At 40.6% G+C, this 14,960-nt stretch overlaps 1 protein-coding gene across 4 annotated transcripts in view; it reads right to left on the bottom strand.

Moving 5' to 3' along the window:
* Positions 1 to 14,395, bottom strand: part of ccz1b.S (CCZ1 homolog B, vacuolar protein trafficking and biogenesis associated S homeolog) — a 28,868-nt gene extending 14,473 nt beyond the window's left edge. Inside the window, exons 1-9 of one of the 4 annotated variants that reach the window (XM_018237235.2) lie at positions 14,237 to 14,395; positions 12,321 to 12,400; positions 11,519 to 11,609; positions 9,415 to 9,512; positions 8,060 to 8,153; positions 7,778 to 7,852; positions 6,845 to 6,892; positions 5,521 to 5,604; positions 4,328 to 4,503 (exon numbers count right to left, since the gene is read on the bottom strand). In XM_018237235.2, the coding sequence (XP_018092724.1) occupies positions 4,328 to 4,503; positions 5,521 to 5,604; positions 6,845 to 6,892; positions 7,778 to 7,852; positions 8,060 to 8,153; positions 9,415 to 9,512; positions 11,519 to 11,608 (665 nt within the window). In that variant the 5' untranslated portion in view covers position 11,609; positions 12,321 to 12,400; positions 14,237 to 14,395. 4 annotated transcript variants of the gene reach the window in all.
* Positions 14,396 to 14,960: the final 565 nt, after the last annotated feature.

Here is a 14,960-nt window from a genome sequence, read left to right as displayed (position 1 = left end):
GATATTCATGGCTTTTGTGCATTATAAAAATATAAAAGTCAGTCCTTTCGGGAATAAACTAGAAGTCAGTTCTTGCTTGATTTTGTTTTTAACAAAACAACCATTACTTCACTGCTAAACTATACATTTTAGAAATATTGAAATAACCAAGGGTTCTTGAATATCTGTAAAACAGAGGAATGTATTCAATGTGTTTTCATGGCATTTGCCCACTAGAGGGCGTTGTATCTTTGCAGTTTGGATGGTATTGACTTTACTTTTGGCAGAGAAAGCCGTGTTGGAAAGCAGCCCCTGCACATAATCACTTATATAAATATACTATTTGCAGAATTATCTACGGTCATATGTTTTAATATTTTATCATACTAAACAGTAACAAGAGATTAAAAAAAAAATCACACTGCACAGATTCACTGAATAGAACATTTGGTCTGGGATCCCAGAACATTTGAGGATACGGATTCAGCTGAATCATTAGGGGCACTTTTATTAAATATAAGATCTAAGTTACAGCTGCAAGAGCAGTAGCATTTGCACAAATTTCTTTCCCTTTTGTTAAAGGTATTTGCGTCGAAATACACCGCTTGTACTTCTGTAGACCTTATTGTTCAGCAGCTTGTTGCAATAAACCACTGTTATTTAAACTGGAGTGCGGTCTGGTTTGTGATCGAGACAAGTGCACTTCTGTATAGTTGCGCTTGCAGGTGCTACCTACGGTTTCCAATCAAGCCTGAAGTAGAGGAACCCTGGAGCTACCACCACCCTTGACCAGGTGCACTCCTGTATAGTTGCGCTTGCAGGTGCTACCTACGGTTTCCAATCAAGCCTGAAGTAGAGGAACCCTGGAGCTACCACCACCCTTGGACCAGGTGCACTCCTATATAGTAGCGCTTGCAGGTGCTACCTACTGTTTCCAATCAAGCCTGAAGTAGAGGAACCCTGGAGCTACCACCACCCTTGGACCAGGTGCACTCCTGTATAGTTGCGCTTGCAGATGCTACCTACTTTTCCCAATCAAGCCTGAAGTAGCGGAACCCTGGAACTACCACCACCCTTGGACCAGGTGCACTCCTCACACATCTGTATAGTTGCACTTGCAGGTGCTACCTACTGTTCCCAATCAAGTCTGAAGAAGAGGAACCCTGGAGCTATCACTACCCCTGGACCAGGTGCACTCCTTGCACTTTTATATCGTTGTGCTTGAAGGTGCCACCTACTGTTCCCAATCAAGCCTACTGATGCAGAGGAACCCTGGAACTACCACCATCCTTGGGACCAGGTGCACTCCTCGCACGTCTGTATAGTTGCACTTGCAGTTGCTATCTACTGTTCCCAATCAAGCCTGAAGTAGAGAAACCCTGAAACTACCGCCACCCCTGGACCAGGTGTACTCCTTGCACTTCTATATAGTTGCGCTTGCAGGTGCTACCTACTGTTCCCAATCAAGACTACTGATGCAGAGGAACCCTGGAGCTACCACCACCCTTAGACCAGGTGCACTCCTGTATAGTTGTGCTTGCAGGTGCTACCTACTGTTTCCAATGAAGCTTGAAGTAGAGGAACCCTGGACTTATCACCACTCTTGGACCAGGTGCACTGCTCACACGTCTATAGTTGTGCTTGCAGGCGCTACCTACTGTTCCCAATTAAGCCTACTGATGCAGAGGAACCCTGGAGCTACTGCCTTCACCAGGGGTGGTGGTAGCTCCAGGGTTCCTCTGCATCAGTAGGCTTGATTAGGAACAGTAGGTTAAGATTTCCTTATTACTCTATGTCAACGGGCACTTAAAAGACATTGTACATGTCACTCACATTCTGACCACCAGAAATAATACCAACCAGACTGTATTTGACACAAATTGCGGCTGATTAGCAAGGAAGTGCAATTGCACTAAAATTGTGATTGCATTTGAAATTCCACTTTACTCAATGCGCTTGCGTACATAAATGATGACGTGAATGCTAATAAATCGGACTCCAAGTGTTTGGTGAATCTAATTTGAACACTTAAAAGTCATAAAATTTTAAAGATCTGTACAGCACATTTTTTTCAGAGTTAATATGAAAATGAGGGTTTGTTTTGTTATGGAAGATTTTGTATTTGGATGACTGATGGACTGGTTAAGTTAATTTCTGCCAGGGTAGGCATTCCTTTTCAGAAGACACAGAATGCCAGTTGGCTGGCTATGCCAACCTCATGATCACATTCATGGCCAGCCAGCTTCACGTTAAGGATGACTGGCTTATGATGATTAAGATAATTAGTCACAGCCCATGTTCTGAGCATTCCCAAGTGATGTCACTCACAAGAAACTGTCCAGCTGGCTCACTAGCTTCACAAGGAGCAACCATCAGGAATATCATTGCTATCAGCGTCTACAGTCCATTTTCAGCTTTACCTCAATTAAAGCAGCTTAACAGAACTAAATTTCTGAGAATTTATGCAGAAATGATAGGTCCCTGTGATTTAGGAGTCTATAAATGTAAAATAACATGTTTATTGATGGGGTGTAGTTTGCCTTTAATAAAAGGACTTCTCAGTTGTTATCCACTAAGTTTCTCTGGGAAAAAGAAACACCATTCCGTTTAGCCTTTACAGCGTGTGACTTCTTAAACCGCTATCTCTTCCATTCCAATAGAGAGCTGTGCAAATGAGAAGTCTCCAGAGAAGTAACACATATTCCTGCTCTCCCCTTTCACACAAATTTACACATGGGTTGTAAACTACACATGCAATTTCTTGCCTTGCTGAAGCAGCCTGGGTCTTAGATCTTCAGCCGATAAGTACAAGGCTGATATTTCTGGTCTGATTAGGTAGGTTAATATAGAACAGGGGTCCCCAACCTTTTCTACCTGTGAGCTACATTCCGATGTAAAAGGAGTTGGGGAGCCACACAAGCATGAACAATGTTCCTGGAGGTACCAAATAAAGTGCTGTGATTGACCATTTAGTAGCCTCCATGAAGACTGGCAGTCTACAGGGGCCACTGTTTGGCAGAACACCTAGTTTTTATGCAACCAAAATTTGCCTCCAAGCCTGAAATTCAAAAATAAACACCTGCTTTGAGGCTCGTGGGAGCAACATCCAAAGGGTCGGAGAGCAACCTGTTGCTCACGAGCCACTGGTTGGGGACCACTGCTCTAGAATAAACATTATCTCTGTGTTCTGCACCTAGCCCTGTATTAGTGGCATTCTGCTTAAATTTAACTTTCCTCCTGACTGATTTGTTCAATTCCAGGGAAAAGCCAGAAGTATGTTTTCTAGAAAAGGGGTAATTCACCTTTAAATTAACGTGTTATACTTAACTTAATGCACAGAGTGATATTCTGACACAATTTGCATTTGGCCTTTTCATTCAGTTGCTATTCAGTTTGGAATTTCTGCAGCAATCTGGTTGTTGGGCTTCAAACTAACCTAGTAACCAGTCAGTGGTTTGAATGTTAGAAATAGACATAGGAGAGGGCAGTAATGGTAATGACAAGCAACAATAACAATAAATTTGTAGCCTCACAGAGCAGGAGGTTTTGGCTGCCAAGGTCAGTGACCCCCATTTAATAGCTGGACAGAGTCAGAAGAAGAAGGCAAATGATTTAAGATATATAAAATGTAGATCAACTGAAAAGTTGCTAAGAGCTGGCTATACTATAACATAGTCGGATTTGGTGTAACTCAAATCAAATGGGTGATTTGAGAACACACACAACAAAGTTATTAATAAAATACTTTGAACTACCTAGAAGTCTATTAACACCATCCTACCAATTAATTCCCACTATCCCTCAACAAATATAATTACTCAGCAATAAATAAAATAAAATAAAAACAGCTGAATGTGCACAAAAACACTTAGCGTACCATGGCAGGGTTGAATGAATACTGTAACGTGTTTTTATGCAGAGTGGAGTGGAGCGTACTCCCCGTGTGCCCCTTAGCCTTAGGGTGCTTTTCATGGTTGCCTTGAATGTTAAAGAGTTCGGAGTTCAATTACTCAGCAATAATACTTGAGAAAATAAAACTGCTGAATGTGCACTAAAACACTTGACAGTGTTGAATGAAAACTGTAGCTTGTTTGCATGCTTTTACTTGGGAGCACTTCTGTACAGAACTTATTTTAAATTGTGGCAAAACCTGTTTAGACATCTGAGGCAGTGATAAATGTTTTAATTTCTCTGGTGGCTTCATGAAAATACAATTTCCCATCCTTTAATCTCCAAAATTAGACTGTAATGGGTCAGTCTATGGGTTAGTGTTTAAACGCACCTGCCTTCAGTAGGGAATACTGCTCCACAAATTTTAAAATGATGTGCACTGCTGGTTGGTACCTACCATATAAGCTGGTCGTTGTATAAAAAAGCTGTGTATTTCACTATGTTCAGACTCTCTTCTATTCTGTTGATAAAAGACTGGACTTTTAGGTACGTCATCTTATCCAATGGAAAGAAGCTGATGCCGCCAAACACATCGAGGAGGTCGCAGGAATGCAAATGTAATGTCTGCAAATACTGTGATAGGGAAGGAAGATGGATCATGGCATTAGATCTTATCCATCGGACCAAAGTATTACACACGACAAAGGTCAGAAATGTAGCATCACAAGTCATGGATGATTTCATCAGCAATCTGAATTTAATTGAATAGCTTGTGTCAACATATGTATGCATTTCCAGGATAGTTCTGGCCAAAAAGTGCTGACGAGTGACTTTCATGCGATTTACATTAATGTCTACACTGTGTACATTGCAAATAATTAACTCTACTGTTTAAAAGTTCATTCCTGAACCAATAAGTGTATTTTTTTTAGTTGTAATATTGGTGTATAGGCAGTTATCTCAGGCCATTTTGCCTGGTCACGTGCTTTCAGAAAGAGCCAGCACTTTAGGATGGAACTGCTTTCTGGCAGGCTATTGTTTCTCCTACTCAATATAACTGAAGAAGTGTAACGGAATTTTTACTATTGAGTGCTGTTCTAATATCAGCCAGGCAGCTGTTATCTGGTTACCTTCCCACTGTTCTGTTGTTGGACTGCTGGGGAGGGGGGAAGGGAGGGGATGATATCACTCAAATTTTGAAGTTTATCAGAGCACATGACTAGGGGCTCCTGGGAAACTGACAATATTTCTAGCCACGTGTCAGATTTCAAAATTTAATATAAAAAAATCCATTTGCTCTTTTGAAAAATAGATTTCATTGCAGAAGTCTGCTGGAGCAGCATTATTAACCGATACATTTTGAAAAAAAACAAACTTGTTTTCCTGTGACAGTATCTGTTTAAAGACCTGTGAGGTCCATGGATGAAAAGCGCTGCACTAAGGCAGACAACAGTGGTATGAGTAACAGACTAGTAAGAGTGATTTGAATTGCACACAAGCACAGAATTATGCGGATAATATGAATGGAATGCAAATTGGGATAAGAATTAATATTGGTAAATACCCAGATAAAAAAGGTAAGAAGGCCAAAGAAAAAAAATATTTGTTATCCAGAGTATTATGGATAAAGCAATAATCTAATACACTTACCCGATGAAAGAATTTCTCCAGTCTGTCCTTTAGCAGCTCTACCTGTCCAACTTCCATAGCCCTGCCGAAAGTGCCATTAAATAGCTAAATTGAGAAAACAGGCCATTAGCTGCATTGCAAAACTATGTAAAATAGGCAAAAACATTACATCTAATAAATATACATATATATTGGATTTGCAAGCTAAAGTTCACTTGCTTTCAAACATAAAAGCTGGCAATGGATCAAAATGTATGACTGCATATCCCAAAGACACAGCTTTGGTTAGGTTCACTTTTAAATAATCTTTTGTTATGTAATAGGTTAAACTATTCTAACTTTTGAATTGGCCTTCCTTTTCTTATGGTTTTTCAATTAGTAACATACCATTTCTGGTTGTTGGGGTCAGTGACCTTGGCAACCTAAAGGATATTGACTGTGAGGCTTTATTTCTTATTACATAATGCTTATATTTATATTCAAGGGTCTGCAACATTAATCATACATTACGACTGCAAAACAAAATACACATATGAAATGGAAAATGCTAATGAATACCACTAATTACATCATAGTAAAACTTCATTTTACTACGCATAAATTTCCATAACAAATTTAGGAACTGCGCTCACTTTAACCTCAATCAGGGCAATTCCTGATAAGAGGGTTCTGTTTCCCTCCTGAAATCTTGAATCTTTGTCAAAAGTCATGTCTGTGGCTTAATAAAATAAGTGAAAGCCATAATGGAGTTAAAGGAGAAGGAAAGTTCCAATCCAAGGGGGATGCCAAATATTTGGGCACCCCCCAAGGATTGTAACATTTACCTAATACCCTAATATGGGTCGGTGTTCCTGTTAGCAGAAAACAGCACTGGCCCAGGGCACTTGCAAGCCCCTCTTAAATTGGAATTTTCATGCTCCTTTTAAGCCCAAAGGTACTTTTTAATGTTTTGAATTACCTCTTTAGGACAGTGCTGTCTAAAAGCTTATAACAGATGTTGCATATTACTATACTCCAGACTTCCAAAGGGTTCTACAGAACCATAAAATAATAATGCCATAAAAATAAAATTCAGCCCCCCCCCCATAAAAAATCATATATTTGACCCATTACTGTTAAACCAACCAGCCAATGCTATAGAAGTGGACATATCAATGTTTGATGGTCGGATGAAGAATAATTTTTATGTTTAGGAATATAACCCTAAACTTCTAAATGCTTGTGAAGCATTAGTATAATAAGATAGCTCTACGCTCTATAAAAAAGTGTCCAAAAACTGGGTTGGAAGCTCATTGTGGAAGAACATCAGCCTAAGGCAGAATTTTTTCAATACTGGCAAAGTTACCTTGTACATTCTGTAACACTGTTGAAGCACTGAGGAGTAAACTTTATCCTGTAGGAGAATAAGAAAAAAAGGCATTAAGTTTAATTTAATTTTTTTGCACTCCTTGAAATGTGTATTCAGTTTCATCAACTGCTATATTCATAGAAAATAATGAATGGGGGGGGGGGCAGGGTAATTATATCATGCTTTTTGTAACTTACTATAGTGCATTATTATCAGAAATGCTCATGAATTGAGAAATTCAGCAGATTGTTCTAGAATTCAGAAATACACCAATTGTGATTAAAACTACACACCGATTAGCGGAGAGTGTTGTGAAAGAAAAACGTAGAACACCAATCATGTACAGGTACGGGATCTGTTATCTGGAAACCCGTTATCCAGAAAGCTTCAATTATAGAATGGCTGTCTCCCATAGGCTCCATTTTATCCAAATAATCCAAATTTTTTAAAAATTATTTCCTTTTTCTCTGTAATAATAAAACAGTACCTTGTTTTTGATCCCAACTGAGATATAATTAATCCTTATTAGAAGCAAAACCAGCATATTGGGCTTAATATGTACATGATTTTATAGTAGAATTAAGGTATGAAGATCCAAATTATGGAAAGATCCATTATCCAGAAAACCCCAGGTCCCGAGCAAATAGTAATGCTATAAAACCCCATGACCTAACTTCGCCCTCAGTTTGCAGAAATGTCATCACATGCATGTCTGTGTGTGATGTCACTGTTGCTACTGATGAACCTTAAGTTGCTTAGGTGTAAGGATGTCCTAGAGGGTCAAAAGGGTGTAAAAAGTAGACCTAGGATGTGGGGGTCCCCTGCTACCTAATGTGTAAATTTTGGCACCTTTTCCTCTATCCTATTCACTCATTTTCAAAGAAAGAGTAATATATAACACAGGAAAAAATAAAACCAGTTCATACTCACTAATAACTCATCTTCTTGGTATTCCAACACTGTTTTGCCATCTTTTTGCTTCTCTGCGACTGGATTTTTCACCACCTAAAGACAGTTGACAGGCAGAGTGAGCATCAAAGATGGTGCATGCCTACAAAAGTACTTGAATACTATTTTAATCAATTAAGCGTTGACAACGCATATGAAGGGGTCTGACTTATGAAAGATGACAACAAGACATGTTGATTGGTGTGTATTATATGCAAGGAATTACCCTGCAGAGATGCGTAATTATTATATGGATTTACTTACCATAACCATCCAAAACCCCTCTTCTGGCTCATGGAAGAACTGTCTGTTTTTTTGAGTATGTAAAGATTTAGCAGGTTTTGTTGGATTGAAGGTCCTTTAAAAAAATGGAAACAGTTCAATATCAATTCTTCAGATACATAAAGAGTGACTATTGTTGATGCTATGGGCTGAGTTGCTGTACTCTGACCTTGTCACTGTATTAGAAGAGACTGCTTGGCACAGTAGTGCTTCTAAAGACAACCATTGCCTATACATTTATTTCTAAAACAGAGGCATGGTCAGAAATAATGCCACGTTTGTATCTGTTTAGAAATCTGCTTCAGACTTTTTATATTATTAGATTCTTTAGTACAAAATTGCTGAGTAAAGTTTACGTACCACACTGGTTTAAGTCCAGATGGTAAGTTGTTAAAGGACCAGGATTGTCCAGCTTCCAGTTGTTCACATGTTAAAGGGGAACTATAGCGGAAATTAAAACTCAATATAAGCTTCAGCATACTGAAATAAGAAACTTTCTAAATACAATCAATTAAAAATCCTTTACTGTTTCGGAAATAATCAAGTTCATCTTCACTATTCCTCTCATGGCATCTGTTTCTCTTCATTCTCTCTTCATGCAGGAGTGTCAGATAATCAGTGGGTGTCAGATAAATCATTGTCAGTTAGATCAAATATATCTTATGGGGGGCTCCTTTTGCCTAGAAGATGTATTAGAGCTCACTCTATTAAAATAATCAGACATTATGTCTCTCTACATGCAGAATTTGTGCAAAAGGCAGTTATTTTGTTAGATTTTGTTTGTACTGGAATCAGTTATTTGAGTGAGCTCTAATACATTTGCTAGGAAAGGAAGCCCCCCTATTAGATATATTGCACCTAGCTGTCAATGAATATCTGACACCCAACTGCTGCATGAAGAGAAAAAGATGCCAAGAGAGGGGCAGTGAAGATAAACTTGATTATTTCAGAAACAATGCAGAATATTTAATTGATTGTATTTACAAAGTTTCTTATTTCAGTATGATGGAGCTTATATTACATTTTCATTTTCACGATAGTTCCCCCTTATATTCTCAGTATACCCAGATTCTGGCATTTGTTGCTGCAATTTGTCCATCTTTGTGTTCCACAATAGTACACAACAAAAAGATATTTGTAAAATACCTCGGTACTTATAGGAGCATATTCACCTTAGAACAATAATTTGCACTGAAGTAAAGCAAATAAGTGGCAATAGGGTGTCTGCCCCACATGCCCTACGTTAGTCTGACCTTGCTCTGTCCAAGAAACATTTTCATACAGCTATTTCTACATTGTTACTGCAAGATGAAGATTTGACTCAGCAAATATAATACCTAGTAAACTGCACGATTGCTTCACATAAGCCGACATTTCTAATTTTTTCATTTTGTTCTACTTCGTTCGGGTGGTAGAAGAGAATCTTTTTTTCTTCCTTGCATGGAAATAAAAAAGGAAACAACAGTATAAGTCAGGGATTTGGTAACAAAACAAGGTACACAACATGAATGTACGGTTATATACGGTTATAAGGATGAATGAAAACATGTGGCAGACACTTTGCTGCTCATCTTAATATAATCGTATTAGACTTCCGAGATAGTCTCTGGAGACCTAAAATCAATATTATTCATGTATTGAGTACAGCAGGGTAAATCCTTCCTGTTTAGACAAGATGTTCAGGTAGCAGTATTCCGCTCTTAGAATTCTTAATGCCATATAGTTCGCTTGAGTTGTATGCAGCATTCTTGGATATGCAGTACAGGTATAGGATCCGTTATCCAAACCAAGATATAATCAATCCTTATTGGAGGCAAAGCCAGCCTATTGGGCTTATCAAGTTATTTTTTAGTAGACTTAAGGTATGAAGATCCATATTACGGAAAGATGTTACCTGGAAAACGACAGGCCCCTAGCATTTTCAGTCCCATACCTGTACAACAATAGCAGGATGACTTTCTTTCACAATCAACAGTGGAATGTCATACAATTCTGATCCACCCTTGGTTTGTTACACCGAACAGACAAACCTGGGTGCTATACACACAGGCAAACAACTTTTTAATGTGTGCTATTTTTCCTTTTTCATATTTATTAGCTGCCTCCCGCCATTTATAACTTACTTATAGAAACTATAGTAGCGTAAGTAACCAAACATTACATTTGCAGTAAATGCATACAAAAATCTTTTTTTCTTTAATGTTTTGGTTTTACTGTTCCATTAACTGCGTATGACTAAAACCTTTCCGGATAAATTTCACTTTATGCCACGTGGCCGCTTAGGTGGCAAATCCTTTTGTGCAGACTACACTTTATTTTCTGGATGTCACGGTCGGCACCCAACACCAGAACAAACACGAGGCACCCTGGTCTCGGCTCGTGCTTCACCAGTAGTGTGACCGCCTTTGGGCCTCGGGAGGAGTCCTCGGCTTACTTGGATGCCACCTGGACTTAAACGAGAGGTGCAAGATGAGGGTTCTGGATAGGCAGAGGGGCACGACTGTAGATAAAGTCTTTAAGGCCAAAGGTCACGGTACAAGCAGGAATAGGCAAATTTGTGGTTAGACAGGCAGGATCGAGGCAGGTAGATAGCAGGATTGTCAGGCAGGCAAGGGTCAAACTGGGTAATCAATCAGATGGAGTGAGGCAGAATCGGGATCAAACAACAGGCAGGAGTCAAACCAGGAAGTCAATCAGGAGGGACAGACGGAATAAGAGTCGGTTTCAGGCAAGGGTCAGGTTACGGAGGTCAGAGAAGTCAGGCCAGGTCAAAACACAGAAGTTCAAAACAGAATTCAGGCAAAAACAGGTACTAGCACAAGGCTCAGGAACCACCAGGAAACAAATCCTATCACGGGCAAAGAATATAGTGTAATGGCCCTTTAAATACCCATAAGGCTTCGCGCCATTGCGTGCTGACGTCACACGCCACTGCGCCTATAAAAAGAACAGAGACGTGCCGCGTGTGCCCTTAGTTGACCGGCACATCAAGGAGAAGAACGGCGCTGCGGGCGTCCCCGCCGAGAGCGCGCGGGCGTCCCCGTCGGTCCACTAGACCACCAGGGTAAGCCGTCGTTACACTGGTCCTGTGACTGCTAGGATCTAATACTAATCACTAACAAGGTGGCAACTGTAGTTTAAGCAGAAGCTGAACATTAACAGATGATCAACTGTGTGACATTAAATGACTATGTTCAGTGTAGTTAATAAGTGCACCAGTGCAGTTACCCAGAGCAACCAATCAAATGTTTGCATAGCTACTTATACAGCAGAATTTAAAAAATAGCCTACTGATGCTTTGGGTTAACTCAAACAAGGCAAACACCTCCCTTATTACTAACACTGAATATGTACATTAGATTAACATAATTCAACAAGGATAAGATAGCACATTGTCTAAAAACATTTTCACAGAGAAAGTCAAGTAAAAGTTACACTTACTTCTCCTTCCCTTGGACCAAACTTTGGGTTATAAATGAAAAAACTTAATAACGATGGAGCATACCGCTTATCTTGGCCTGCAAATGCCATCCTGCAGACAGAGAAATGAGCACAGGTGTCAAAGAAATAGTTCTGTTCAGTTCTTCAGTATAACATTTAGCAAATCATTACACCTATAGAAGAATAAAGGTAGAACCACAAACTGGCTCCTTATAAGACTCAACATAGTGTATTTGTATATGACTGGGACCTTGGGTAGTAAGTTCCACTGGGCAGCAGTTTAAGTGAACAGGAATCAGTGGCATAAATCTGTTTTTTGATGCTAAGGGTCAGGGCACTTTCAGGGAGATTAATTGCCCGGCGACAAATCTCCTCTTCTTCGGGGCGAATAATCTCCTCAAAATGCCTCCCCGCCGGCTAAAATGTAAATCGCCAGTGGGATGGCACTCGGATAGATTTGTTTTCCGAAGTCGCCCAAAGTTTCCTCGCGAGGCAACTAAACTCCCAGAATCTTCGTGTGCCCTGAACCTTTGAGATGCTGGAAGAACTTCAGGCTGATATAAAACATACATAGTAGTGTCTGCCAAGTAAAATAATTGTCTATCTACATACTCTTTGAGCAAGTACAGACAAGTATTTATGGGTCTGTTCACAAAGTAGTGTAATAAAAATGATTTCAGGGCCCATCAGAAGCAGGACTTGTAATTGCAGCTAACTTCACTGTGAATGGGGGGGGGGACATGTTGCAGATGAACACTAACACATCTTGAACTTCTTTTGTGAATCTAACACATGCACCTACCTGCATTTGCTAAGTGGATTCAGATAAGCTGGTCAGTATATGCCCTTGATGACAATATTTCTGTGTTATCTGTCATGGCACTGCAGGAAAATAATACAAAGATACTGATTGATAGGAGGAATTAATGGAAGCTCTACCCATAAATATGTGTGTGGACCTTCTACACCGTTCACCACTTATGATTACTTTTCCTTTAGAAACAAAGCCATAGTCATTGTGAAATTAAGTGAGCATAACAAAAAAGAATTTAATAATGACTTAGAAATAAACATGGCTTCACAACATCAATAAAGTATAATACATAATGGTGCAGTGATTAGCACTGTTGTTTTGTAACACTGGGGTTCTATGATTGAATCCAGCCAAGGCACGGTCTGCAAGGCGCCTCCCCAACTTTTTTTCCTGCCACTAACCATTCAGATCAAATAAAGTAGTAAAAGAACAGATCAGCCGATGTTCGGCCCCTGACAGCAATCGTACGAAAGTTATGTCTGTCAAAAGCTGGTGACAGTCTCCCACTGATATTGTCAGATCGGCAATACACGCAGAGATATTAACGGCAGCCGACAGAAATCTGTCCGATCGACAAAACGACCGATCTCCATGGGACAAAAAATGTCGGGACTCCACACACACACGGTACGAAAATCTTTGCGTCTATGGCCAGCTTAAAGTGATACTGCCAAAAAAAAATTTATTTTCAAAATATTAATCTACATTAAAAGACCTATAGGTCATGTTGATCGTTTTTCATTGATAGTTCAGCTTTTGTAAGTAATTGTCACTTTAAGTTCCTAAACCTGACTGTTTTGCCAACCTGACTGTCCCTTCTTAACCAGTCAGTTCGAGTTTCTAATGCTAACGGAACACTGCTGCACAAATATGGCAGCCCCCTCATAGAGGAACAGGCTAGTAAGAAAGGTAATGTAAAAGCATCAGGCAACTGCTTTTATTCCAAAATTATTCAAAGACAATGTAATGATAGATAATAAAAAAAGGTTATTTTGTGAAGTCAGTATCTCTTTAAGTCCCTGCTTTGAGGCCACTGGGAGCAACAGCCAACAAGTTGCTCCATGATCCACTGGTAAGGGATCGCTGCTCTTACACAAAGGGGTATATTTATCAAAAAGTTAAGTTATATCCACAGTCGTCTAGAGTGAAATTCCGCCACTCTCCATTCATTTCTATGAATGGAGAGTGGTGGAATTTCACTCTAGAGGGCTGTGATAGGGTTGCCACCTGTCCGGTTTTGACCCGGACAGCTCGGTATTTTGAAGCAGGGGTCCCCAACCGCGGGCCTCAGACAGTCTTGATCTGGGCCACTGAGCCTAGAGGACAATTAACGTGACGCGCTGAATTGGACGCCGACCCCCTCCCCAGTCCTTGAAAAAAAAATTTGGCTCTATACTGGTCCCCAGGCCAAAAAGGTTGGGGACCGCTATTTTGAAGGGCTACCCGGATCAAAACTTCCTGCCCGGTTCTTTAAAATAAGGAAAACCGGCCAGGATTCCCCATGATTGATCGGCCAATCGCTGCCATGCCTCACGATGTCACAACACTGGCCCCTGCCCAGTCTCCACCAGTGGAAAAAGGAGTCAACCCTAGACTGTGGTGATCTCTACCTGCACTTTTTAATAAATATACCCCAAAGGGATTTCATACTTATTAGGTTCAAGCACTCCTTTGCAGAACAGCATTTGCCCCCACAAACAAATAAATCCATATTGGAACTAAACTAGCACTCAAAGTGCAGGCCAGAGAGGAAAAAGACTAGGTTATTCCCACTGTAACACAGGGCTAGAGAATGGAATCCCTGCTATAGAACTGGAGTACAGGACAGAGCATTCACAGCAGGCATATATCACTCTATGCACAGGGCTTACTAGATCTTATAGATTTCCTTCCTTATATCGTACCGCCTAATAGTCCAGCTTTTCGCAGGACAGTCTCGATTTTCTCAACACAGCCGGCAGTTCCGGGTCGCTGTTTAAACGTCCCCCCACGGCAGCTGTTCAGCTTCTCGCATCCTTCCGCATTCCCGACGTCAGAAGTCTAATCTCGCGAGGCCACGACGTCACAGCCAGACACGTATATAAGCGCCGTTTCCTGGTTGCTGTCGGCTAGTGTCAAAGCTGATAATGGGAGGTTGCACGGTCAATAATTAGTCAGCAGTCATTATGTGTGTTTATGCTCACAGCTTCTGCATGTACCAGGGAGGGAATAAAGAATAAACACTTTGTTTTCTTGTTTAAAAAGATCACTACATGCCATCACCACTGCTGCTCACAACTGTAACAGTTTATTTTTTTGTCTCTGTAACTTAAAAATTGTGTTTTTTCCTGTCGTCAGTTTTACCTGCTGACCCCACCTGAGCCACCTTTTGTGGGAAAAAATACAGGCCTTCCTATATATTTTTGTTTTGTCCCTATTCATAACATTGGGACAGTGACGTAACTAGAGGGGGACGGGCCCTGGCGCGGGACACGCTGCCGGCCCACCGCCCCCCTCCTTACACCCGGAAGGGAACCGCCCGGGAATTGTGGCGCGTGAGCTGCGGGGGGGCCCCGAGGGGGTGGGGCCCTGGCTCAATCGCACCCCCTGCTCCCCGGTAGTTACGCCACTGCATTGGGATCAACAATC

The sequence above is a fragment of the Xenopus laevis genome, chromosome 9_10S, assembly GCF_017654675.1.
Source record: "Xenopus laevis strain J_2021 chromosome 9_10S, Xenopus_laevis_v10.1, whole genome shotgun sequence".
Lineage (NCBI taxonomy): Eukaryota > Metazoa > Chordata > Amphibia > Anura > Pipidae > Xenopus > Xenopus laevis.
Note: the sequence above shows the minus strand (reverse complement) of the source record. Positions and strands in the feature narration are given on the sequence as shown.